The sequence below is a fragment of the Dasypus novemcinctus genome, chromosome 27 (assembly GCF_030445035.2).
Source record: "Dasypus novemcinctus isolate mDasNov1 chromosome 27, mDasNov1.1.hap2, whole genome shotgun sequence".
Classification (NCBI taxonomy): Eukaryota; Metazoa; Chordata; class Mammalia; order Cingulata; family Dasypodidae; genus Dasypus; species Dasypus novemcinctus.
In genome coordinates this window covers 44,478,621-44,505,496 of record NC_080699.1, presented here as the reverse complement: position 1 = coordinate 44,505,496, position 26,876 = coordinate 44,478,621, and the positions used below count along the sequence as shown (strand labels likewise).

Below are 26,876 nucleotides of genomic sequence, written 5' to 3'. Positions count from 1 at the left end.
AACGAAATCACCAAGTGGTGGTATCCAAGCGCAACACCCCAAAAGCAATAGTTTTTCTATACACTAGTAATGAACAAGAAGAAGAAATCAAAGGAAAAAAAAATTGTCATTTCCAGTGGCAACTAAAATAATCAAATGTCTAGGAATGAATCTAACCAAGGATGTAAATGACTTATACATAAAGAATTATGCTAAAGGAATTAAAGAACTACCTAAATGGGAGGACATTCCATATTCATAGATTGGAAGACTAAATATTGTTAAGATGCCAATACTACCCAAAGTGATTTGCAGATTCAACACAAATCCCTATAAAAAATTCCAACAGCCTCCTTTGAAGAAATGGAAAAGCCAATCAAATTTATATGGAATATTAAGGGACCCTGAATAGCCAAAGCCCATCTTGAAAAAGAAGCATGACGTTGGAAAAGAAGATCCAGAACTTAAAGTTTACTACAAAGCCATGGTAATTGAAACAGCATGGTTCTGGCACAAGGATAGACAAGTAGACTAATGGACTCAAAGTAAGAGCTCAGCTATCAATCCTCATATTTATGGCCAACTGATTTTTTTAGAAGGCAGCAAAGGAAAGAATAATCTCTTCAACAAATGGTGCTGGGAAAATGATCTCCATTTGCAAAAGAATGAAGGTGGACTCTGGCCTTACACCATATACAAAATATCAACTCAAAATTGGTCAAGGACCTAAATATAAATGCCAGAATTATCAAACTCCTAAAAGAAAATATAGGGTAGCATCTTCAGGACTTTGTGTTTCTTATCATTTGCACCAAAAGCACAAGGAACAAAACAAAAAAATAGATAAATGGGACCTCATCAAAATTAAAAGCCTTTCTTCATCCAAGAACTTTATCATGGAAATAAATGATAACCTATAAAACTGGAGAAAATACTTGTAAAGCTCATGTTTGACAAGCATTTATTACCCAGAATATATAAAGAAACCCTTCAATTTAAGAAAAAAACCATTTTAAAAATGGACAAAGACTTGAATAGACATTTCTCTAAAGGAGATATACAAATGTTCAAAAAGCACATGAAAAGTTGCTTCACATCATTAGCCATTAGGGAAATGCAAACCAAACCACAATGAGATGCCATTTCACACCCACTGGAATGGGTCCTATTTAAAATTTTTTAAAAATTAAGAGTGTTAGAGAGGATGTGGAGAAATAGGAACAGTCACTCATTGCTGGTAGGAATGCAAAATGCTGCAGCCACTGTCGAAGATAGTTTGGTAGTTCCTCAGAAAGTTAAGTAGAGAATTACCATAAGACATGGCATTCTCACTTCTAGGTATATACCAAAAAAAGTGAAGGCAGGGACTCAAACAGATATTTGCATACTGATGATCATAGTGGCATTATTCACAGTTCTGAGTGCCCATCAACTCATGAATGGATGTACAAAATGTGTTGTTACATATATACAATGGAGTATTTTTGAGCTGTAAAAAGGAATGACGTTCTGAGACATGCAGCAACATGGATGACCCTTGACAGCATGCTGAGTGAAATGAGCTGGCCACAAAAAGACAAATACTGTATCATCTCACTGTTATAAAATAATTAGAATAAGCAAACTCATGGAGTCAGAATATAAAAGTTACTAAAGGATGGGGTGGGAGTAAGGATATAGGGAGTTAAGGCATAAAATGGATAGCATTCTTTCTGGGATGACGGAAAAGTTTTGGTAAAGGGTGGTGGTAATGGTAGCAGAACACTGCGAATGTAAACTCACTGATTTATATTTTTGAACGGTTAAAAGGGGAAATTTCAGTTTGTATATATTTTACTATAATAAAAATGAAATAATTCATGGAGCTGCACAATGCAAACAGTGAACCCTAAGGTAAAGCAAGGACTAGTTAATAGTACAATTATAAAAATACGCTTTCATCAATTGTGATACATGTACCACACCAGTACTACCATAGGGTAGTAAATGGCATTTTATGCATGACATTTTGTAATCCCACACCTTCTAAACAAGCAAACAAAAAAATCTTTAATGTCAATGTTGGAAAGCTTTTCTTTCACAATAGCATTGGGTACAGTTTAGAATCCATTGCAGACCTTTTGCCTTCAGGCTGGCTCCTTTTGCCGCCCCTCTCCCCATCTTCCTTTACGGTAGCTAACAGTTAACAGTAGCTAATAGTTAACGACCTCTGCAGTACCAGGGGGCAGGGCTGAGGCCTTTGGTCTGTCAACCCCCACAAAACTTTCCTCTTCATCAGCCTTCATTACCTGCGTGAGGGCACATGCACCCAAGGGGGGCTTACACCCTGTGCCCTTTCAGGGCACATGGCCACCTAAGGATCAAACCTGAATTCATTTCCCAGCCGTGTACTTGTCTGATAGACATGGTTCAGAAGGCGCTCATCATGACCCAGCAGGGGTTCTGACACTGGGGAGAGCAGGTATTTGGGTAGGGCAGGGCATCTGGCTGACGTTGGACAGAGTAAGGCAAGAGACCAGAGGCTGGTGGACCATGGGCAAAGAGCCTCCAAAGCCACAGGCGCTGCCTTTAATCACAGTGTGAAAACTGTGTTCCATTATAAAAATACAGCCGTTGGAAAGACCACAAATGAAGAAACATGTAAACTGAGGCTGCTTGATTACAAGTCGCACTACTTGGTTGGGTACCAATGTACTCCTAGACGTAGAGAATGGAAGAAGAGTATGAGAAAACCAAAGACCTGACTTGTGCACAGTGCCTGGGAGGATAAAAGCAGATTCTTCTAGTTCTCCCAGAAGAAAGGTCTTAGATGTTAGGACTGCTGGAGAATGCATTTGTGTTGTCCCATGGGAGGCAAAGGAATCAAAAGATGTGTTTGAGTTAGCACACTAGCTATTAACAGGAGGCAAACCAGAGCCTAATCTCATGCTCTGAAAAAAAGGAACAAAGAACCTACCTCCCTCATCTGCTCCAGCCCCAGCCTTAATCGTCCAAGGGCAGCTGGGGGCTGAACATCCCCTCTGGACTTCGGGTTCATCATGGGGGAAGCTACCTTATCTTGCCCAGTTCTGCTGCCCCCAGTCAACCTCAAGTCTCTTCTCAGATGCCTCTCTTTCCCATCTCAGCTTTGCTTCATAAGCAGCTAAAGGCCCAGGACTGCACTGATTGCTGAGGAAAAGGAGAGTCCTAATTAAAAGACGATGTTGGACCAACCCCTCTGCTTTCCAAATTAGAGAACTCGGGGTGCCAAATATTGTCCTTACTAGTGCGGTGTGTGCTGGCCCTGTCTGTAAGGGAAGGGAGGCTGATCGGAGAGTGATTCCTGGTCTCTTCCAGATGAGGTGGGGAAGGAAAGCACAGTGCAAAGGAAGTGCTACCCTCTTTCCTTGTGTAACATCCACCAGGGTTCCTACATGGGTTTTTAAACAAATCATACCAATGATCCTCACCTCTCTCTGTCAGCTGGTGAAGATGAAGGCAAGATTTGGCAAGCAGAATGATTCTGAAGATGTGGTAGCAAAGTCTACTGATGCCCCATCTCCTTCCCTTTACTCATAGGCAGAGGGGAAAGGGACTTGGGGGCAATAGCAGGAACAACATTTCAAACATTTGAAACTATGTCCCAATTCCCAGAGATTAAATGGAGACCAAGGAAGGAAGAGGATTCACCTTTAAGGAACACATGCTTCCCTCAGGGCTTGGTGGGACCCAGAGGCCCAGACCCCAGGACTGAAAGAGGACGCTCCCAAGGAAAGCAGACTGCTCCCGAAGCTGCGATTCTCCTCCTGGCTGCTTTCAACCCTGCTGACACTCCTGACTGGTCAACCCTTGTGTTTCCCTGGGCACAGCTTTCTACTCTCTCTCCAGTGAAAAGGGCCTTCACAGGCTCCAGTTCCAGATGTTAAAAGAATCCAGAGCTCAAGAAGGCAGGTGCCTGGGTCCCAGCATGGAGGGAAGGGTGGTGGGGTGGCTTGTGGAAACCTCCAAGCACATCCAAGACTCCTGAGGAGGCAGCATCCCGACTGTCCCCCCGTCCCTCTCCTGCCACCACCCAGGGCCGTGCTGCCTCTGGAGCCAAGGGTCCTGCTCTGCCCCCCACGTGGGAGGCCTCAACAGAAGGCTTTCCTGCCCCAGGGAGACTAGCTCTCAGGAAGCCGCCCCTTCCCTATCCCCATCAGCCACAGAACCCCAAGGAGACTGCCTCCCAGCCCCTGCCCCTGAGGTTCTTCAGAGAAAAGAATCCAAGTCAAAAACATGATTTTTTTTTTCAGGTTGCAAGTACGGGGTCAGCTGAGCGTCACACCCTCCTTCCCCGCCCCCTCTGGCCGCTGGTGTCTGGTAGAGGGGGTGCTGGGGGTGGAAGCCCAGCTGCGCCTCGGCCCCGGGGGCCTCACTGTCTGCTGTTGTCGGACAGCTGGCTGGGGGTCCGCACCTCCCCCAGGGAGGCTGTGCCCTCGAAGCGCTGGGAGGCGATGGCTGCCTGGTGGGACATGCTCTTCCGTACGATGTCCCCCTTCCGCCACAACACCACTTCCTGCGGGGCGGGTGAGGAGCAACATGGCAGCATGAGCGAGAGCACGGGAAGGGTTCCCCGCAGGCTCCCGACTTTCTCCTGGTGAATTCTGGGCAGACACCTGCTCCTCCTCCCCAGGGGCAGCAGCTGCCCACACGCCCCGTCATGGGCTCCTCATGGGGTGGGCAGGAAGGCCGGTGTGGCTGCAGGGGTCGGGCCCGAGGAGGCAGCCCCTCGCCCCCGCTGTGGGCCTGAGCGGCCCAGTGTCTCCAGCTTCGGTGGAACAACCAGTGGTGCAGAAGCCTGAGCCCCTTTCCCTCTACCAACCTCATCGGCCCACCGGGAAGCAGGCATCCCGAGGCCCGAAGCGGGGGACCCGGGCCTCACCTGCTGTTTGAAGTAGCGCCGCTCCTCCTCGTCGATAAGCACCAGGTTGAGGTAATAGCGCACGGAGAACTTCTTGTTGATGTCCCGCATGGTGGGCGTCAGCTCGTAGCCCGCCAGGAAGAGACGGATGGGGATGGACTCTCCTGGAAGGGGAGAAGGCCTCAGGGCCGGGTCCACGGCGCCCACCCCCTCGGGCCAGCAGGTGCGCGTCACAGGCACCCAGGAGCAGGACACTGGCGCGAGGCCGGACTCCAGCCCCCTGCCGTGCACGCCCTTTCACACTTCAGCACAGGGAACTGAGCAGCAGGACAGACAGCAGGACGTGGGGGGCAGATTTTTTTAAAAATCACATGCAATGTGTCTAGTTACTGGGGTTTCAAGAGGCAACTGTCAAACCCTGGCTACCTCTCCGTGTTCCCCAGCTGGTTCGACGCCACTCCCTCCACCCCCCAAACCCACCACCCTCTGGTGCTGAGGTCTGGAAAGCAGAGAAGCTTTGATCTGGCCCCAGTGCCCCTGTGCCAGCTGTCTGACTTCAGAGTAAGTCTTGCTTTCTCTGAACCTTAATATTCATATCTCGAATGTGGAGTCAGACTGAGTAATATTTAGGTGCCTTCTGGCTCCAACACTGCCTTTCCTGGTATAAGTGGAACAAAATCAGGGCAGTAATTCCACTGAGAAAAGCCAAACCTATCACATAGTCTAAAGCTAAATAGAACTGTCTTTCTAATTTGCTTTTCATACTGTTTCTCTTGGTGCCCTATTTCGCTTGTATGGGAAAATGGTAGTTGATTGTATTTTCACCACTGATGGGAAAAATGGGACATTGGAGAGTGCAGAATGCTCAGTCCAAGCCCCCAAGGGCCTGGCACAGTGGCCCCCATGAGTCTGCTGCCAGCTCCCCAGTGCTGCCGGCTGTGAAGTCTACGACACAGCTTTCACATGGAGACTGAGGACAGACTGTACCTTGGAAGCTTAACAGGGGCTTTGAAATAAAGAGTCACGATCATCTCCTGCTGTAGACCCAGTGAGAACAAACAATTGCTACGCCAGCCACACGAGCTTTCCAAACAACTGGCTATCAGCTCTACTCCTCCCCATCAGGGGAGGGACCGCCTCTGTCAAATGGCCAGAGCTACCTCCAGGACCGGTCATGTTGGCCAGAATAATCGAGGAGGCTCACTCACGTTTGGTGAGTGGTATCGGTGAATGAGTCATTTCACCAGAGCTAGTTGCAACAAAAATATTATACATTAATCTCTTGCTCCCAAGTAGCAAGAATGTCAAAGGGAAAAAGACAGCAAAATGTCCCAACTATCTGCTAAACCAGGACTTTTCACTTACTCTCGAACAGGCCTAACCCGGGATGAAATCTTGACTGGAAGCCCAGCATATCAGTGAGATCAAACGTGAAGCTGTGCTGGGTGAAGATGGTAGAGAGCTTGAGCTTCCACATACTGAGCCCTCCTGTTTCTTCCTTTGGTGCCCAATTTAGAGACGAGGATAATAAGAGGTTCATAGTAGCTCTTATTTTAACAACAGAATCCCCTGAGCACCTCCAACATTCTGGGAAAAAGGGAGTGGCTGAGAGCATGCTACCTCCAGCCGCAGGGCCCCGGAAGCTCACCTCTCACAGGTGCCCCGTCCATGATCTCATACTTGGCTATGGTGTCGTTCTCGTGGTAGACATTGGGGCCTGTTCCTGTTGTTTCCCGCTTGATGATGTCTATCTCCATGTGCTTGATTTTGATTCTCACCAGCAGGAAGTATATCTTCCCTACAATGACATCTTTCAAGTGGTATCTAGGGAAAAGAAGGGGAAGGAAGCAAGACATTTGCACAGTGCTCACCCTTGGGACTTCATGGTTTCAGCAGAGAGTATGTCGCCCTGCGTGCTGGTCAGGGTGCAGGCACAGCACAGAGCCACACTGCTGCTGCAGAACGACGTCCCGACGCATTCCTTACGTGAATCCATGAACTGCTGTCCCCCAGCCTTGAACCCACTCCAAGACAGCTTTTCCTGAACATCATCTCACCCGATCACGTTTGCTCATCTAACCTGTCTTGGTACATTTGCTCCCTTTTAGACCTTTTTGTTTGTTCGTGTGTTTCTTGAGATACTCTCAGGTACTGAGAGACCAGTCCCTCAGGCACAGGGGCCAGGTCTCACCCTCCCTCTGTAGTCTCCAGATAATATCTTTCGGGAACTGGGCACACATGGCTTGCAGCAAACAGCATCTCTGCTCTGCCTCTCACAGAGGGAGTGGCAGGGGTGGCAAAGAAAGGTGAATGAACCACTTTCTGTCAGTGCCTGCTCTCTGGGCTCTGCTCAGCAATGCCACTTCTCTGAGCTGTTAGGAAGCCAACGCTGTCTGACCCCCAAACTTTTACCGTTGGGCCAGCCCCCAGCACAGGCAGTCTGTAGCACACAGCCCTGTAAGCAGCATAGTAGGACAGCAGTTTTCAACCTGGAGGTCAGAACTGTGGGGCGTGAGTGTTGGCAGGGACTTCAGAGTTCAGCTTCCTTCTATGGCAGGTGAAGAAAAGGAGTTTCAAAGAGGATGAATCATGTGGGCCTGGATTTGGGCAGGGGAAGAGGCAGGTGTGAGCCCAGGCCCCGCAATTGCAGGCCTGCGCTGTCCCCACCCTATACAGCACCTCTGCCTTCAGTGGGTTGGGAAGGCTGCAGACAGTACACAGATCACTTAAGAACACTGCTCTGCATTTCAGGAGGGATGCTGAGAGGCCACAGGTTGTGGGGTTTTCAAACCTTTATAAGCAGCCACGCATTCATTCTGAATGAATTCCTGTGCAGAGGCATAAACACCAAAGGAAGATAAAAGAGCTGCCCTGCTCTGCGGGGGGCGAAGGCCTGCCCCTGCTCTTCTCTGCACGTCCCCTTTCCGTGGTGGCTCCTGTGTCTGGAACCCACTAGCCTGCTCCAAGCCCCTCGTTTTCCAGACACACACTCAGTCCCTGCTGGCCTTCATCCAGCCTCAGTGTCAGAGTGGAGGCCTGGCGCACGGCCACGTCCCTTCTACTGTCTCACGAAGTCAGATGCTCTGACGCGGCATGTTATTCCTCAAGACTGCATGTTGCACGCAGACCTTCCGAGGGCTCTTACGTACCTAGTCCACGCTGCTGCCTACAGATTACTGTAGGGCAAGCAGGCACTGCATGGGGCTGTGCCCTCCCCAGGCGGCGGGTGCTGTGGATGCGGTGAGGACAGAGGGCTGTGGGGCCTGTTCACTTACACATCCAGTCCCAGGCCTAGGCCAGCTACCCCTGCAGATCCACCCTGGGGCCAGGCCAAAGAGATGACACCCAGCCGGGGAGCTCTGGTGGCAGGGGTTAGTGGGCACCAGGGCAGGGGGCAAATACTCCCTTCCTTCACCTTTCTTCTAGGTACCATGTATGTTCTGGGCTTTTTAAAAAAGTCTGTTCTATACCCCTTCAAGGAGAGCCTCTGGATGCCCTGGGGCCAGAGGGCAGTAGCACAGTACAAACCCTAGCTGGGGTTTTTGATAGGTTTTAGCTCTCAATGAGTGGAATGCTCCTTTACCTTTTAGATAACTTGATTTCCCAACATTTTCAGGAATGTATTGCATTCACAAGAAAGATGCTTAAGGTCCGTTTTTGACTGTCAGTGAGTTTTGTGATATACTAACAGTTACTTATTCTAACAGTAAACATAGCTTGACTTTGAAAGACATCGTAGGACAGTAATTTAAGTTTACCTTCTTATTTAGTGTAGTTTAAGTGACAAGAAGCTTTCTTTCCTGGCCAGTCTCGCTCTAGCCAGCCCAGCATATGCAACCTCCGTCTGACCTCTGGGGTCCTCCCCCTCACGGCATCCCAGGATTGGCACGGGGCTCCCTAAATAACTGTGCCACCGCTGTGGGGCCCGGGAAACTTACTTGGATTTATTATACTCAAACTCAATGTGCAGACAGTCCTCAATCCCGACCTCCATCTTGATGGAGGAGTTGAGCTCTGGGTACGTGCTCAGCGTGTGCACCACGATGTCCATCTCCTTGACGACATCGTTGAGGCGGCGGCTGATGGTGGCGCGCAGGAAATACCTGCAGGAGGTGGACCGCATGCCCCGTATCCAGATGCTGCCCAGAGACCGACTCGAGCCCCCTCCTTCCCTGAGCGCTCACCTCTACGGGCTCTTCTCTCAGAAAATGCCCCCGTGCACTCACAGGACTGTGCCATTACCATTCCAGGGAGTTCAAAGGTTCTTCCCACACCCCTTCTGAATTGACGACTCTGGGTTATGAAATGTGCCCTAAGTGTAAGTGACTTCTCTGTACTCCAACAGCATGCCATTCTTCAGCGTTTCACGGCATCCACGTGATTTAACATGTGCTGTGTACGGGTTTCATTTCATCAACTAATTCTTAGCTCTCTGAATGCAGGGATCTGTCTCATACTCATCTTTGCACATCCATTCAATTAACAATTATTCAATCGACAAGCATTTTTCAAGTCCCTTGCACTTAAAAGAATAGGAATGGAGAAATGATGTCCGCTATTCATTCAGCAAACATTTCCTGACCCAAGTACTGTGCTAGGCAGTGGATGAGTAAGGTCTTGGGATGCTCACAGTCCACTGGGGGCGATGGGCAAATAAATGGCACACATACAAAAGTGCATTCCTGGAAAAGTAATCCTTAGCTATAGGCTTCAGAGGGTAAAAGAACCAGGTATGGGTGAATAACAAAGAAGCCTCCTGCTGAGCCTTCAATACTCAGGGAGGGTTTTCTGTGGCTGCGGACAAGTCAGAAAGAAGACAGACAGACCCCGAAGGTGGCTTCCGCCACAGCCTTTCCCACATTTCCTTCCCCCACATCCCTGTCCCCTTGATTTAACTCTACGCTGACGTCCAACCAGAGAGACAGTGTCCCTTTAGTGATTTTTCCACCTCAATACAACTCAGATAGCCCTACCACCTGTGAAGCATTACTAGAGAAGGTTATAAAAACGTGCCAGCTGGATCAACCATACATTTAGGCTTCCGCTGTCTGTGCGGCACCGGCTGCTCCTGGGCAGCCCTTCACTCCCCTCGGTAACTTCCCCACCACCTTGCCCCGTACGTGTTCCAAGCCCTCTTCTCCTTGCTCCCTCTCTGCAGAAGACGCTACTGTCCCCTCTGCTGAGAGGACGAAAGCTCCCCCCAGTCACGACGATAACGATCTCCGTCCTCTGCCCCACGCTGCTCCTCACTTGGGGCTTCGACACGGCTCCGCTTCCTGCGCATCCTGCCCTCCTTCCAGCAGGACCACTGCTTCTCAGGACACCTTCTCCTCCACCCCGCACGCTGATTCAGCCAGGAGGACGAGACACTCCGGGGGGGCCTTGAGAACCCCCAATTCCCAGGCACAGCTGGGGCTACTGGTTCTGGAGAGGGCCTCAGGCACCAGCACATTTTAAAACTGTGGGAGCCTCAGAGGAGGACCACGGTTCTGGTACCCCAAACCTTCAATCATTCCCATTTTCTCAGCATATCCAATCTCTCCCTAGCTAAAGGCTTCTTCCTTTGCGCTTATAAAAAGTCCCAAACCCATCAATCCCAAGCACGCTCTCTGGGCCCGATGCCCTCCTGACTGTACGTTCTCGTCCCTTTCTCTTGGGGACGGCTCTCATGAGAGGCCCTGTGCTCTCCTCCCCATCCGTGGCTTTGACCCCTTGCTTCTGCCTCCCAACCAGAAACTGCTCTCCGGAAGGTAGCCAGATCCAGCGGTCCTTTTCTCCACTGGAAATGTGGAACACTTCCTCCTCTTTCCCATGCCTCCCACAGGAGGCACTGCCCCATTCTCCTTTTCCCACCCACCTCCATCTGTCTCCTATGGCCCTGGGCTCCTTTCTCCTGGGCTTCCCTGAAAAGCCTATCTGTGGCCTCTGAGCAGATGGTGCCACCGGTGCCCTCCTAGGTTCCCCTCTGGCCCGTGTCCCAGACGCCTGTGAACTTTCTCACCTGCGTGTTCTGCCAGTGCTTCTAACTCTTCTCTCTGATTAGCTGAAATGTCCTCTCTCTGGCCTGACAGCCCTACGTCTTCACCTCCGCTGCGGCATCACCGGTGCCTTCTGTGGGCATCTCCTCCGTGCCTCACTTTTCTGCCTGTCCCCTGTGTCACCCACAGAAAACTCCTAGGACCTCAGAGAAGCCTTCCGACTTCTGTCGCGCACTCCTCCCATCCATCAAATGCTACACATCGACTCTAAATCAGTTTTCTTAAAGAACAACTCTGCCTCAAAGCAAAGCAAAAAAAAAAAAAAATCTAGAGCCCTCTTCTGTTGTCCCTCTACCCATGGTCTTAATCTGGGCCTACATCCTTTATAAATTGTGCTGAACTAAATTTCCCTTCCTTACCACCTGTCTTTCTCAACACAAATCCCGTAGTCTTCACTGAATTTGGACTGCAACGCCTTTCTTCCTGACGTACAAACACTTAAGACAAAGCCTCCGCAAAAAGCCAAAACGAAACAGTAATTGATCCCGCAGCAGGCTCCCTGTGGCTGCCTTCTCTGAATCCAGTTTCAAAAGTCTTAACTACAGAATGTGTCAGCCATGCAGCCTTCCTCAAATATTTAAAAAGAAGAGCCCACAAAAATGTCTTCTGATGGAAGAGGAAAGGCCAGAGAGACGCGATGGGGGGAAAGGGGGGCTGCCATCCTGAGCCCAGGTGCTGAGGAGCTGGCCTTCGGAGAGCAGGTGCCCGCGCTGTGGGCAGCCTCTATCCCAGGGCATCACGCACTGGGCTCAGGACCCAGTCTTTAGCTGCCTAGTGAAATCGGTCCCTAGCCTCAGAGTTTCCACGTCGGGAACGGTAAAAGGAACCCGTATGCACTTAGAATGTGTTGATTCATTTTCCAAGAACTTGTCACACTGTATGGCATTTTCTTTTCCCATCACCCCTGAGAGATGGAGAGGACAGAATTAGAATCCAAATCCGCCACCCACTTTCCACTGGAGGAGGCTGAGATCCAGAGCACGGGAGCCTGCTCAGGACCGAGGTGCAGGCTACACGTGCAGCAGGCTGGACTGAGCGTGGGGCCCTGGCACCCTGCCGTGGCCAGTCGGCTCGCAGCAGGTCACAAGAGCCCGTGGCTGACTGGTCAGAAACTATGCGAGCCAGCTGTTACAGCACTTATTTACAATTAAATAATAAAAACTTCCAGGTAAATAAATTATAATAAGCATGAGAATAACATACACTACAAATTCATCACTTCCCAATTGCTTTGCTAAATTTTAGGATCTTTTTTTCTTTTTTGTCTTTATTTTTTTAATGTTACATTAAAAAAATATGAGGTCCCCCTATACTCCCCACCCCCCTCACCCCACTCCTCCCCCCATAACAACAACCTCCACCATCATCATGAGACATTCATTGCACTTGGTGAATACATCTCTGAGCACTGCTGCACCCCATGGTCAATGGTCCACACCATAGCCCACACTCTCCCACAGTCCACCCAGTGGGCCATGGGAGGACATACAATGTCCAGTAACTGTCCCTGCAGCACCACCCAGGACAACTTCAACCCCCGAAAACGCCCCTGGCAGGCATTTATGTCCGGGGATCCAATCCCAACTCCACCTTCAGGGACATCACGTCGGTAGTTTGAAACATGTCATGGTGGAAACACTCACACTGTGGAAATGGACAAATGCAGCAAACCAGGGTTTTTCCCTCCCTATGAGCCAGTGGTTAAACATTTGCCCTCTGCCCTCCGCTTGCTGAGCCAGCACCCAAACAGACTCCCCCACCGTGCGGGCAGCCGCCAGCCCTCCTTCCTCACGGGCAGGTCCCAGGGGCGCGGTGGGCGGCGGGCGCCCCTTACCGTAGCTTCACGTTCTGCCCCGTGTAGGATTCGTATGGCTTCTCCACGTGAGTGAATTCAAAGTCGAAGGCCTGCGACTGGGTGATCTCTCCGGGCCGCGCCAGGTCCTTCACGAGGGACACAAACTCATGGTGGTTGCCCCGATCGTAGTAAAGCTCTGAGAAGAGAGGATCGTCCTCCTCCGTCAGGCCCTGAGCTGTGTGCACGGGGCCAACGAGGGGACCGCTCTGGGGAGACCCCACCCAGGGCCCCACGAGCGGCCAGCAGGAGGGACCTCCTCCAAAGCAGACCCCCCTTGCCTGGACCCTGGACGCCGGCTCTTCTCCTGACCACCCATTCCTTCAGTCATCTCCCCATTTGGTGGTCTTTCTAGATCCCCCTTCCCAAGTATGTCTATGGTATGTGGTGAAATCCTGTAACATAGAAAGGACCCCATAAAATCCTGTCTGGAACCTTTACCCAGCACCCCACTGTTTTACTTAACCTCCCTAGCCTGTGAAAGGCTGTTTGTAGTTACTTATCGGCATCATCCTTATACCTAGGCCAGGTCTTCTCACCCCATTCAGCAGATGGGGAAGCTGAAGCCCAGCCTGGCTTAGTCATGGAGCTGGGATTGAACAGGTCTCCTGGGCCATGTCCTCTTCTAGGACCTGGCCTATCCACTTTGGGAGTTCTACGAGCATTGAAGGAGGCCTCACAGGTCTCAGAGTCGTACCCAGTCCACAGTAAGTACTCAGTGCGTATTCACCGCCAGCCACCACCTCACCCTCACATCGGCGCATCTCAGCTTTCTGGGGGGCTGGTTAAACCACAGTGCTCGGCGCTCTCTTGTGTCTTCTGGTTCAGTGGGTCTGGGGCGGGGCCTGGGAACTGTACTTCTGATCAGCTCCCAGGGACTGCTGCTGCAGCTGGCCCAGGGACCACACCTGAAGCAGTGCTCTAAATGCAGGCTCTTCTGGAAACAGTGCTGGCATTTCTTTATTCTAAGTTTGTGCCACCCATTTGTGGTTTGCTATGCAAGTGTGAGTTGAACCCTTCTTTCCCCGTCTGGACTGCTCAGGCCGGGACTGCCAGCTTCCTGGACCCCTAACGTCGACACTGCCGTGGTGACTATGTCGCACAGAGCGTGACAGCTCAGGGGTCTCTGGTGTCAAGCCCTGTGCTCGGCTGCCACCTGCAGCCGGGAGACCAGAGCAGACGGATTGCACGGCGACTCCTGCCAGTGGCTGCTTGGGGAGGAAGGAAGGGTCTACGGACTCCTGGTTCTCGCGTCTCGGGAGCACTGGGGACCATCTCCTCGGTGACGACTGGAGCTTTAGGACTGGGGCGGGGGTGGCGGAGGGGAGGCCACCCTGACAGCTCAAGGCCCGGGACACCAGGTCGCTCGCCTACCAGAGCAATGCCTCAGGAAATGCGAGTCCCAGAAGCAGCAGGAGGGGCCCAAGGGGTGCTTTCCCAGTCTAAGCGCGGAATCTGCCTGGGCAGGGAGGCGTTGCACAGCAGAGCGGGCTGTTACGGGATTCGCTCACACCCACCAGGGGGCAGCGGCGCAGACACCCTCGTCCCACACGGGCAGGGCCACTTCCGTAGGAGTTCCCAGTGCACGCTGTGGTTACTGGCTGTTGCTGGATTTCCTGTGTAGTCACGCTTTGATCAATCTTGTATCAACGACCCACCTTCTCTCCCAAGTGGTTTCAGAAGCGGGCCACATTCTGGGTGGTGAGTGATAACCCACAAAGCAGCCAAATGAGAGAATTCAGTGCCCAACTAGAGGCATCTCACCCAGGGAAAGGCCAGGGCCCCACGGTTAGTTTTAAGCTCCAGGCAATGTGTCCGCCAATAAAGGGAAGCACTCGCAGGGAGGGGGACTCTCGCCACAGGAGCCCTAGTGGCGGCACTGGCTGCTCCGCAGAGCCTGAACTCAGCCTGTGCACCTGCTGCCTCAGTGCCCAAGTGCTGGCTCCAGGGGACAGAAAAGGCAGAGGGAGGCCCCAGTGTCTATGGTCCAGGGTCAAGAGAAGGTTGGAAAAATACACAAATCTGATCACCTAGCCCACAGGCAACATGAGAAACGAACAAAACGGAGAAGCATCCGATAGGGCCAGGGCTGCCAGTGCCGAAGGATCCTAGCAACGGCAGAGCTCTGCTGGCCCAGCTGGGGACCGGGCTGGCTGGCAGCGAGGGACCTCTGGCAGCAGAGGCCTTCCCCGCACTGCGATAGCTTTTCCTCCTGGGTGCACGCTGGCATCGCTTCCTGCCTCAAATATCACAGTACAGTCGCAAGTGGGTGGTCTATGCGGGGCTGGATTTGGCTTTTGAATTTAAAAACCAATTGCAATGCTTGTACAAACACTGTGGGCAAAGGGGGCAAAAAGAGCAGCTCTTTGCCCAAACATTTGGTTTCCGCTTGCACAATGTAAAAGAGAAAATCCAAGGCTGTTCTAACAAGCAGTTTGTGCCCTAAAGAGACTAGAAACTGCCTCGTTCCATCCCAAAGATACAACTCCCAGTCATCCCCAGTTCTTCCGGTCACCACAGCCTCAGAGGCCAAGTTTTCTGTTAAAACTAACTGCCCTGCTTCTCTAGCTTCCTTCTGAGTCCAGTAGGAGGGAATGATGTTTGTACTCAGGAGGTTTTCGTGGTGGAACTTGCCACCAACGGCTGAGAAGGGCACTTGCCCCTTTGGAAGGAAATTGAACCAGCTATGCCTCATCAAGTTCACCCCATCAGAGACATCCAAGCCTGAGGTGGAAGCCAAGCCCACCCGTGGCCCAGGCTGCAGGCTGGGCAAGGACACGGCAGCGGCCAGCAAGGGCCAACCCTTTCTGAGCCTCCCGGTGCCCTCACCCTGATTTTCCAGCTTCCCTTTGCTGGCTGGCAACTGAGTTGAATTTCCTGCTTGCCACAGGCCACGCAGATCTCCTGGGCCAAGGTAAAGGTGCAAGGCAGCAGTGTCTGGGGGCTTTCTCTCACTGTGCCTCTAATTTAACCCACCAAGGGCCCATCGATTAAAACGCCGGAAGCCTCTGGAGTTTTAAAAGGACAGACATGAGTGGTGCTGATGGGTTCAGACACCTCCAGGAGCATTACCCTTAAAAACCTGTAAAAACAAAAATCCAGATACTATCTATTTGGCTTTGGAGTACACGTCTGCTCTTAAGTTGGGCTTCCTCGATACGTCTGGTTTATTTAACCCCATTTGCCTCCAACGTGGCCCGGCTCTGCCTCACATCCCCCTTTACCGTTCCACAAATAATCCCGGCTGAGAAATGGGATCCACCGCACCCCTCGGTAGCTGCGTACCATCGTATGCTACGTGGCGTCTTTCTGGAGTGTGGGCCACCAGGTGCTGGAGGGCCCTGGCTTTAGGCCTGCCCGGGGCTGTGCGCCGACACAAAGGCCTCCCTACACATCTTCTGGGGCTGCGACAACACAGACGGAGTGTGCCGGGGCAGGGAGGACCCCGCGGGCTTGCACGCCTGCAGAGGTTCTCAGCAGGACGCATGGGCCGCAGCGGGTCACAGGACTGTGCTGTGCTCCCAGCGGACCCCGTTCAAACGGGAGCATCTGAGCAGGCAGAGCAGGACTCTGAACCACAGGCCGGACAGTCCCTAATTTCTTCCCAGCATGGAGAAATCAGCCTCAGCTCGGCATAAGAAGGTGTGCGAAGAGAGATGCTGAAGCAGCTTGATATTATTGATGGACTCCAAAAAGAAATATTGGATTATGTTTGTAAACTGATCTTTTCCTCTGGGCGTATTAGACTATATTGGATTCATAGGTTTACTTGATTAAGTAATTATATAACCTCTTGTGCCAGCAGGGCGTTGAGTCCCTACCCTTTGGTGGGTGGGGACTCACAGATAAAAAGCATGGCAAAGGACAGAGCTGAGGGTTTTTGATATTGGAGTTTTGATGCTGAAGCCTTAAGCTGGAACACCAGGAAGAGAGGAACCCTGAGCCCAAAGAAAACCAAGACCCTGGAAGGGAGGAACCCAGGAAACCTGAACCCTTGTGGACGTTGGCAGCCATCTTGCTCCAACACGTGAAAATAGACTTTGGTGAGGGAGTAACTTATGCTTCATGGCTTGGTATCTGTAAGATCCTACCCCAAATAAATACCCTTTATAAAACCAACCAATTTCTGGTATTTTGCATCAGCACCCCTTTGGCTGACTAATACAGATGCCAAAGCAGGTGAGCTGGTGTCAGGTTGAAGACTGCCTTATCCCAGGTCCCCAGGGAGGAGGGAGCTGCTGGGGGCGGGGGGTGAGGGTGGCAGCCGGGGGCAGCCGCCTGAGTCCTCAGTGGCCTGAGTGAGGCTGCACCAGATCCTCACGCACACCTGGCACCCCACGGCATCTGGCTCATCCCCAGCACCCTGTTCACCTACCACATCCATCTCAACCCAGTGGTAACACACAGAACAGCTCGAGACTCCCTTTCTTTCGTTTAAATAAGTGCAGTTTATCTAAGAGGAGATGGGAGACATCCAGAGGATAACTTGTATAAATGTGTAGGCCTGACCGTTTATCCAAGGTATTACTGCGCCCGTGCCACGCATGGGGCGCTGAGAGTACTGATAGGGACCTGGTGACGGAGATGGAGGGAATGGTTTCCAGGGTTCAGAATTTAGTGAGGGTGACAGCTAAGCATATAAAAACATCAGGACCTGGGAGAAGAGTGGGGAGTCCTCGAGTCTGCCCGGGGAGTCGGGGAAGGCTCCCGGACGACTGAAATTTGCTGGTCTTTCAAGAACGAGTACGGGCTGGGTAAGCCATCAGACCTCGCAGAACGATGTGCACATAAAAGAAGCAGGTACCCGGATTCTGGAAGGAACACGGCATATTTAGGAAGCCACACATTGTGAGGATGAAGAGTGAGGGAGAGCTGAGGCTGGCCAGGGCGGCAGTGGCCTGTTCGGCAAGGCTGCAGAGGAGAAGTTTATACTTCTTCCCTTTAACATAGGAGTCATTGAGAAGGATGTTTGAGCATTCACCTTCCACAGATGGGCTGCGCGGACAGGGACAGAAGGGCAGGAAGGCCAGTTAGGCGATTTCGACAAACAGAAATAATAAGGCAGTAGCTCTGAGAATGGAGAGAAGAAAAGGGTTTAAGATAAATCACTGAATTTCAAAGACTAAAATTTAGAAGACAATGAATACAAGAGAGGGAGCAGGAAGAATCTAAGGTGACTCCTAGGTTTGAGGCTGCCTGGACCCGGGTGACAAGCTACAGTGGAGAAAGGAGACAGAGAAGCAGAGCTGGGGCTGGATTAGAGGTAAGGGTTTCTGTTTTGGATGTGTGTTTGAGGTAAATGTGGGTATCCAGGTGGGGGTGTGAAACTCGGAAGTGTTACCAAAGAAACAGTTTGGGAGTTATCAGAATATAGGAAATCAGTGAAGTCTTAGGCGTAGATGAGCTTGCCAGGGGAAGCTATAGAATGAGAAGGGGCCAGAGGGCAGAGGTTACACCTCTTCCTGCCTACCCCCAAAACAAGGTCTAAGTAGGAGCTTTTCTGCACTTCATCAGGGCCACTGTTTGGAACAGGGTTCAAAGTAATCCAGTGCAACAAAAAAACCAAACAGCTGTCCCTGCCCGGGATGGTGCTGTATGCCATTTCTTCCAAATCATTTTCACCTGGCTATCTGCCTTCCTGGAATAGGTACTTGGAAGACAACAGGAGGAGGCAGGCAAGTAGACAGGAAGGGGAGGCTAACTAGACCAGATGCAGAACTTTTGCACAGGTAACAGTGTTTAAAATTCTAGACCCCAGAAAACTTCCTGATGGATCAAGCTTTACTGTCAACTTAACTGCTTTTTACTGAGTAGCTGCTACGTGTGCCAAGCACTGTGCTGCCTACATATCAGGATCATCTCCAGTCCTTACAACACCTGGCAAGGTTGGCATCATGATAAACTGGTGCTGCTATAATTTAAATAACTAACTCCAGGCTGCTCAACCCCCAAATTATATACCAGACTGTCCTTCTAACAAACACATATATGTTCATCACGAGTAAAAAGAAATTAATCATAAAGATAAAAAAGATTAATCAACCCCTTCATGTTTAAGCTAGACAATTCTTCCCCACTTCACCTTCAATAAAGCCCATGCTGGAAGGGGGGAGGGTGGGAGGGAGGGAGGGAGGGGAGGAAGGACTCAAACTCAAGAGATGATGCTTTACAAGAAGTTAAATTTTCTTGACTTAAAAATGGGAACCAATGAGGATGGGGAAAATTGACAATAATATCAACTTTCTTAGCCCCATACATCACCCACAGCGCCAGATCTCAGAACATTACAGAAGTTCCACTCACTTCTGATCTTCAGTTACTTCATGCATGGTCAAAGAGTGCAATGAAGGATAAAACCACACAACCACAGCTTCAGCCCAGATACCACTAGCTTTGCGCTGGTGCCCAGGTCGGCTCATCAAGACCATCTTGGGTATAGGACACAAATGCTCTGTGCCTGCTTCTTTGTGGGGGCCAGGCAGACAGAATAGGAAGAACATGAGAGGCTAAGGAAAGCCACATTGTCACCCCCGAATATGCAGGTGCATCTTGACTATCAGTGTGTGTATTTCAGGAACATAGACTTCTTACGTCCCTGTAAGTCCCATATAACTAGAAAGTTGATTCTGATGCCTTGTCCTTGGTCAAGAAGTACATTCTAGAGCCAAATCATGAGAAACACATGGTTCATGATTCTGTAGTCATCTACTATTGTTCCCTTGTGTAATTCAGGGATAATTGAGAGTGAACACTATACTTTAAGCACCATAGCTGGATGGCTCTAAACACATCTGGCCAAGGCCAGAGCTTTAAGCAAAGGGCTTACAGTAAGCATGCCAGTTTTATTTCTGGGAGACATAAAGGGCATCCGGTGAAGCACAGTAAGCCAATGGCTAACAATAGGTCGTTAACCAGGCTGCACCTTGAATTTGTGCAATGGAAACATCACTGCTTCTACTACTTCAATTTGGATAAAGGAATGCTCTCTGGGGGCTTGAAGCATGAGCTCCTGACGTGCCCTACCTTCTCACAAGGTGATTTTATTTTCCCTGCTCTACAGGTGAGAAAGCTGAGGCTCCAGACAGGGGCAGGCTTCCTGCAAATCACATGGCCAGCTCAGCCCAGAGCAGTCAGCACCCAGACTTACCAGTGGAAGAAATAAAAGGTTCTGAGAAAACTCAGCAGGCATGTAACTGGGATGGAAGGAGTTAAGACCAGGCCAAGCAGGTACAGCAGGCAGGAGCCTCAGTACTTTTCATTTAGCCTAGAGAGCCTTTGACACATTTCCTCCTGGGACAGTGTGTTGTCTGCGGTGGGGACATCCCAGGTGATCTCCCCCTACTGATGAGCATCCCCTGGGAAAGCTGGCATAGCTACAGACAAAGCATGCCTTGTCATGGAGCCCAAGAATCCTTGTGAGAACTTAAAACTACTTAAAAAACCCAATTCTAAGTAGGCCATGACTTCTCGACTATGTTTTAATATTATGGTTGACATTTAAAGGTTTTGGGTTCTTCCCATTTACCCAGTGATTCTTCACCAGGAGTTATTTTTTACCCTCAGGGGTAAATGTCTGTAAACATTTTTGGTGGTCACAAGTGGTGCTACAGGTGTCTAGAGGGTGGAGGTCAGGGACGCCGCTAAAAATCCTAGGACAACAAAGAATGATGAGGCCCCAAATGTCACCTGTGCTGCAGCTGAGAAGCTCTGCCATCCACATACCTAAGCCAGACTGTGGGAAAGCAGAGGGCATGGGACTCGCTCTGCCCCCTTTCCTGGTACAGTGAAAGGTCTCCCACGGCCTGGCTTAAAGAGACAATCCCTATAGGATTAGCCAGTCTTCAGTCTGGTTTCATTTTCTTAAATACCATAGGTAAAATGCTTTAGGCTGACCACTGGATTGTGGGGTCAGGTCATGGGGCCCCTCTCCTGGGGCTCCTCCTACTTTCTGCCTCTGTAAAAGGGGTCAAAAGATTCTTTGCTCAACTCTCAGGATATGAGAGTATTTAACAAGCTTCCTCCGGAAAGCCCTAGAAAGCCTGACATGTGGTGTGGGGTACAGGGCGTGGATTCTAGGACCAGAGGTGTTTCAGCCACAGGGCAGTCACTGTGAATCTGCTCCTGGCCGATTGATTTCAGAATACTTGAGGGTTTAAATAAACACAAGACTCCACAGAGTCTTAGAACAGAGACACCCCATCCTGACTGGCAGCTCCCAAAATAGGTACTGTTTTCAGTCTCTGGTTCTGATGATTAGAGTAGACTATTAAGAGTATGTAGACTATTGAGAAAATCTGATCATTTACTTGTGGTTTTAGGTACATCATTTCTTTGTCTTTAAGGAGAAAATTAGTCAAGTGGAAACCAGCATTCTAATAAAGAAGTAAAAAACACAAGGTTAGGTGGGCAAAGAGGCTGAGAATTGCTGGTCTTCTTAAAACATATATAAGGTAGGCAGATCAGAGCTAAAATGAGACATACTGAGAACGGTGGGCAGTGTCTCCCACACTTACATCTAAAAAGAAAAAGGGGGTAGGTGTAGATGCACATAAATGAGGCACAGAGGGCTGGCTTAGCTTGGGATCTGACAGCTAGCTGTAGGTGTCCCGGGGGTGGGTCTCCCCCAACACACGCACCTGCAGGCTCTGGCCAGAGCAGGGATCAGAGCTTAGCAGGAAGTCCAAGGCCCAGTGGAGTAGCCCCGCATCCTCAGCCGTGCCCAGTCCATCGCGGCGCCCTGTCACTTGGGGCAGGTAAGGCAGGGGCGCAGGGGCTCACCACGAGCGGGGCTTGCCGTCGAGCCCAGGCCTCTGCATGCAGCTGACACCAAGTCCACCGGGCCCGAAGCCCCCACTGCGCCCTCGCTCTCTGGTTGCGGCGCCCCGGCCCAGCTGCCCGGGTCGCGGGCCGCAAGCAGGACCCCAGGCCCCGGTGGTGGTACTCACCGATCTGCCCGATGAACTCGATCTTGATGCCCTGGTGCTCCAGCCGCTTGTTGGGGTTCTTGAGCGCCAGGCTCACCTTCCCGGAGACCGTCTCGCCGTCGTAGAAGAGGAAATACTTCTCCTTCTTGCCGTCCTCCGTCTTGTGCTCGGCCCGCTTCCGACTCTCGGCGTCGTTCAGCAGGATCTCCACCTCCACGCTCTGCCCGAAGCCGAAGAAGCTCATCTCGTCGCCGGGCCCCGGGGCGCGCAGGGGTGGGGGCACGCAGCGCCCCTCCTCTACTCCCGCCGGGCTGCGCCAAGGGAAGATCCGGGGCTGGAGCGGGTCTCGGTCCCGGGCGGGCGGGTGGATGCAGGCGGGAAGCGCGGGGGTGACTGCTGGAGGGAGGGGGCTGCTCAAGGGGTGGGGTGGGGGTGACTGCTGGAGGGAGGGGGCTGCTCAAGGGGTGGGGTGGGGGTGACTGCTGGAGGGAGGGGGCTGCTCAAGGGGTGGGGTGGGGGTGACTGCTGGAGGGAGGGGGCTGCTCAAGGGGTGGGGGTGGGGGGGGTGGGGGCTGCCGGTGGGTGGGGGTGCTGGTGGGGTGGGGGTGCCTGCTGGAGGGAAAGGGAAGTCTCCTGGGGAATGCCTGCTGGAGGGGAAGGGGATTGCTGGAGGGGCGGTAGTGACTGCTGGAGGGGGGTCTGCCAGAGGGGTAGGGAACGCTGCTGGGGGTGGGGGGCTGCTGGTGGGGCGGGAGCTACTCTAAGGGAAGGCCAGGGATCCCGACACGGGTCCCGGCGCCGGGAGGCGTGGGGGGAAACTGCAGGCGGGGAGCCCTGGCGGGGGCGGGCGGGGCCGCTGGCGGGGGCACCCCCGCTCTACTGCCCTGGCGGGGAGACGACGCCGGACAACTGCCCTGTCACCGCGGCGGGAGGATGGAGGGAGGGCTGCAGGGGCGGAGGAGGCTGCAAGGCGAGAGCGGCTGTCGAGCGCGGCGCGATCCGGGCTCCCGCGGGTGCCAGGGCCCGGGAGAAGGGCAGCGCGAGCCCGCGTGCGCGCAGCCGCGCTCCGGGTGGGGCCGGCGCGGAGCTGCAGCGGGAGGAGCCGCTCCGCCTCCCGGGCTCTGAGGCCAGCGCACCGCGGGCCCCCGGACCTGGGGCGGCGTGCGCGTGCGCATTCCGCCGGGCCTCGCCGACCGGCGGCGGGGCGCGCTACTGCGCAGGTGCGGTGGGAGAGGGCGGCCGTCTTCCCTTAGCTGACATGGCTGCCAGGGCCTCTTGCTGTAAGGACTCGGCCCAACGGCCCTGAAATTCAAGGGTTGCGCTTAGCCTTTCCAAAGCCTTTTGGTTGCATTTCCCTGATCTTTTTAATTCCACGTTGAGCTGTCATTCGTATACAGATAAGCACAACGTCTGAGTGCTGTCTGAGCGGGGCAAAGATAGACCTTTGACACGCACGCGACATGTTGCTCGAAAGGGGGCAAAGGTGACAATTATGACAGGAAGTATCCTGTCTCAAATTCTCCTCAAAGTCTCTTCCTACTTAAGAAAAACGTGGCTGCGAAAACGTACTAGGTTAAATTCAGTTTCGGGCCCCTACTTTAAAGGGAAAGCTAAAAATCACCCCATCAAGCCTTTGGTTAGTCCAGAGTCCGGGGGCCAATCCGTGTTCTGCGCATGCGTCCCAATCCCCAGCCGATTGGCCAATGGCGCGAAGGCGCTCGCGGGCTGTGATTGGTCGCCGGGAGCGCCTGGAGCGCGCGCGGGAGCGAGCTTTGAAAGTTGAGCCTGCGGTCGGCGACCCGGCGCGAGGCCATGGTGGCGCTGGGAGGCCTCGGGGGCAGCCTGCAGCCCTGGTGCCCGGCGGACCTCAGCCCGGGTGAGGACGCGGAGCCGCGCGGCGGGGAGGTAGCGGCTGGCTGAGGAGGAGGCCCGGCTCCGCGCGCAGCTTGGCGCTGTGACCGCACGAAGCCGGGGCTTGTGGGGGAGGGGAGGGGAGGAGAGGAGGCTGGGGCGGGGGCGCCTGTGGGGAGACGAGAGGAGGCTGGGGCGGGGGCGCCTGTGGGGAGACTGAGAGGAGAGGAGGCTGGGGCGGGGGCGCCTGTGGGGAGACGAGAGGAGGCTGGGGCGGGGGCGCCTGTGGGGAGACGAGAGGAGGCTGGGGCGGGGGCGCCTGTGGGGAGACTGAGAGGAGAGGAGGCTGGGGCGGGGGCGCCTGTGGGGAGACTGGGAGGAGAGGAGGCTGGGGCGGGGGCGCCTGTGGGGAGACGAGAGGAGGCTGGGGCGGGGGCGCGCCTGTTCGGGACAGGTGGATGGGGAGGAAAAGAGGAGGAATGGGCGAGGGGTGAGGCGGGGCGGGGATCCGAATGGTGCCCTGGCTTTCGGGAGCGTTGAGGGGGAACGGGGCGGGGCTCAACACTCGGGAAGGGTCCTGTGTCTTCAGGTTTGTGCCACTGCCCGGAGCCATAGTGACCCGGATTACAATCAGAGGCTCAACTCAGTGTAGTAACTGTTTAAAAAATAAAAATTGTTTAAAAAAGAGCTTATGCTGTCATGTTGCCTGATCTCTTTCTGTTCTTTTGCATCTGTTTTCTTGTCCTTCCCCTTCTTATGCATATCTCCTTGGCAACTTGGCAACCATCCATTCTTGTGATTTCTTCTTTTCAGCCAGCCTCCTTTCTTGAACTTTATGTTCATATGCTCACCTGGCTATCTCGTAGGCACCACAAACGTCACATGTATGAAGCTGAACTCTTCTTTACCACCCAACATGCTTTTTAATCTAGATTCCCAAAGACAGCTACTGGCACCAGCCAGTCCATCTCTCCTTCAGTGCTGATCCCCACAACCACCTGCTGCCCACCTTAGAAAGGCCTTTCAGGACCTCTCTACCACTCCTGATGCTACTACCCAGGTTCAGGCCCTCATTCCGGAGTACTGCAGGTGTATCCTGCAGAAGGCAGCTGCTTTTGTGATGCTCCCTCTTTCAGTCCGTCCCCCACACCTCCATCAGAATTGCTTTTCAAACACAATTTTGAACGTTGCAGTTTTGAATAATTTTGAATCTTTAATGTTTCCCCTTTGTTTCCTGAATAAATGACCAAATCTTTGGTGTGCTGTAGAAGTGCCTTCACTGTCCACTCCAGTCAGCGTTTATCCAATAGCATATTCTTAAGCGTCAGAGACACTTCCATTGGTATCTTGGCTCTTCTACATAGCATCCATGCATCACTGGGCAAGTTGCTTAATCTCGCCAAGTGTCAGTTTCTTTGTACCTCTACTTCACAGGGTTTTTGTAAAGATTAGTACCTGGCTGTAATAATTGTTGAAAAATTACTAATTCTTACCCTCCATACTCAAATACTACATTGTAACCATTTTGTTGATTTCTAAACATTTTATAATCTCTTTCTCTCTCTGCCTGGAATGCAGTTTTCTTTCTTTACTTGGCAAACTACCACATTCAGGTCTAGTTAAAGAATTATTATCCCAAAGGATATTCTTATTCTTCACTCCCTCCCAAAGTAATATATTCTGTTATGGTCTCTAGCATTTTACATACCTGTTACTTTTTTAACATTTATCCGTTATAAAAATAATGGCTGTCTATCACTTACTGAGTGTCTCCTGTGTTGGAAGCACAGTGTTGTATCTGACTCAAAACTCAGTGATCTATCTCCTATTAACAGGTTTTTTTGTTTGTTTGTTTGTTTTTGTTGTCTTAAGTGTGAGATGGTGAGATCTTTGTGGACAAGAACACACTGGTTTTCATTGTTGTATCCCTAGCACTAATCCTAGTGGCTTCCCCATAGTATCTTGTCAAAATGGTTTGTCGAGTGAATAAATGATGAATTTCCTCCTCTTCCATCCTAAGTGAAGTAGGTAGTACAGATGTTATCTCCATTTGACAGTTGAAAAATCAGAGGGATAGTGAGCAATTTGGCTTGCATAGAGTATGAAGCAATTTGAAGAAGTCTCAAGGCAACGTCTTTAGTAGAATTCCAGATTTCCTGGTACCAACAGTCTTTTTTTGTTGTTGTTGGACCTGTGTGGATATGATCCAGAAATGAGGTTAGAAATAGTGTTGTGTGTTTAGAAAACCTGCCATCATTAATTTAAGTCCTTTTTATTTACATTCTTGAATTGAGAACCTTCTGTTGGCTGATTGTCCCTAGAGTTTTATGGACTTGAGAAATTACAGCTCATGGACTTCTCCTTTCTGTTGTTATTCTTGTAAATACAGATAAAACTGATCAAGCAGGGCTGAAAGAAGGGGGAAAAGTGTCAACAAGGTGAAAATGAGTATCTCCAGCTACTGGAAAGAAAGTTTATAGAAGAGAAACTGCTTTTCCCAATTTTTGTGACCACAGAATGTGTAATGACTTGACCTTTAGATCTTCTTGAGCATCTCCTTTCCCAGGACAGATGTTTGTTTGTTTTTCCCTGGACAGGAAACCCCATGCATCCTTGGGATGGATCTAAGGCAACAACCCCTCAACTCAGGATTACCCCTTCAACAAAACTGTTGCCTTTGCAAGGTTTTCTCTGTCTTGTCTTCAGTATCATTTAATAAGAATGTATTGACTTCCCATGAGATTTTCATCATTGTATTTGGTAGCGTTGTGGTCCTCAAACTTTGTTCCCCCTGAACAATTGTGATTGTAAACTGGACTGAGATGGTCTGGTGCTAAAATTTTGGCAGTCTTTCCAGTTAATAGAAAAAAATTGTTAGTGTGTAGAATTTTCTCAACCTTAAACTCTTACTCCACAAGTTTTAGTTACTTTCAGGAAGAGTGAACCACGAATCACAATTTCTTTTCTTTTCCCTGCCAACCCCCTTTACCTTTATTCCCACTCATCTGCTAGTAAATCTTTCCAGTAGAATCCTTCTCTTGTAAAATTGATCAGTATTATTGCTTGTGTATGCAGTAAAGGCTCAGAAGTGTTGGCGGTTTGTGACTGAAGTTACCCAGATGATTTCAGGAGGACTGGAAATCAGGGCCAGGAACCACCTTCCACAGTAGATCGCTGCTGACAGGAAAAGGCTGTTGCAAGGAAAATCAAGAAAAGAGGGCGGCACCTTGACTGTTGATCTGTGGTGGGAATTGAGACATCATTGAGAAGAGAGAGATGAGTTGCATTTTCCAGATCTTCCAAGCAGCATAGTGCATACTTTTGGGGGGGAATGCAGTAAGAAGCCACTAGGG

The 26,876-nt window shown here is 51.4% G+C and overlaps 2 protein-coding genes across 6 annotated transcripts in view; one reads left to right on the top strand and one right to left on the bottom strand.

The window, feature by feature from the left end:
• Positions 1–923: 923 nt before the first annotated feature.
• On the bottom strand, positions 924–22,880 carry VPS26B (VPS26 retromer complex component B). The gene is made up of 6 exons (XM_004467682.4): positions 21,694–22,880; positions 12,731–12,887; positions 8,797–8,961; positions 6,507–6,682; positions 4,880–5,022; positions 924–4,513 (listed from the first exon to the last, which is right to left on the bottom strand). The coding sequence occupies exons 1-6, from the start codon at positions 21,914–21,916 to the stop codon at positions 4,370–4,372; spliced, it is 1,008 nt and encodes a 335-aa protein (XP_004467739.1). The 5' UTR covers positions 21,917–22,880; the 3' UTR covers positions 924–4,369.
• Positions 21,413–26,876, top strand: part of NCAPD3 (non-SMC condensin II complex subunit D3) — a 98,611-nt gene continuing 93,147 nt past the window's right edge. Inside the window, exon 1 of one of the 5 annotated variants that reach the window (XM_071212435.1) lies at positions 21,413–21,501. Coding sequence is in view for 2 of the 5 variants with exons in the window: in XM_058289290.2 (XP_058145273.1) it covers positions 23,485–23,548 (64 nt within the window). In the remaining 3 variants the exon portion in view is untranslated. Of the gene's footprint in view, positions 21,502–22,887; positions 23,549–26,876 lie in introns of those variants that run through there. The other 4 variants (XM_058289290.2, XM_058289291.2, XM_071212434.1 and 1 more) reach the window with 4 other exon arrangements.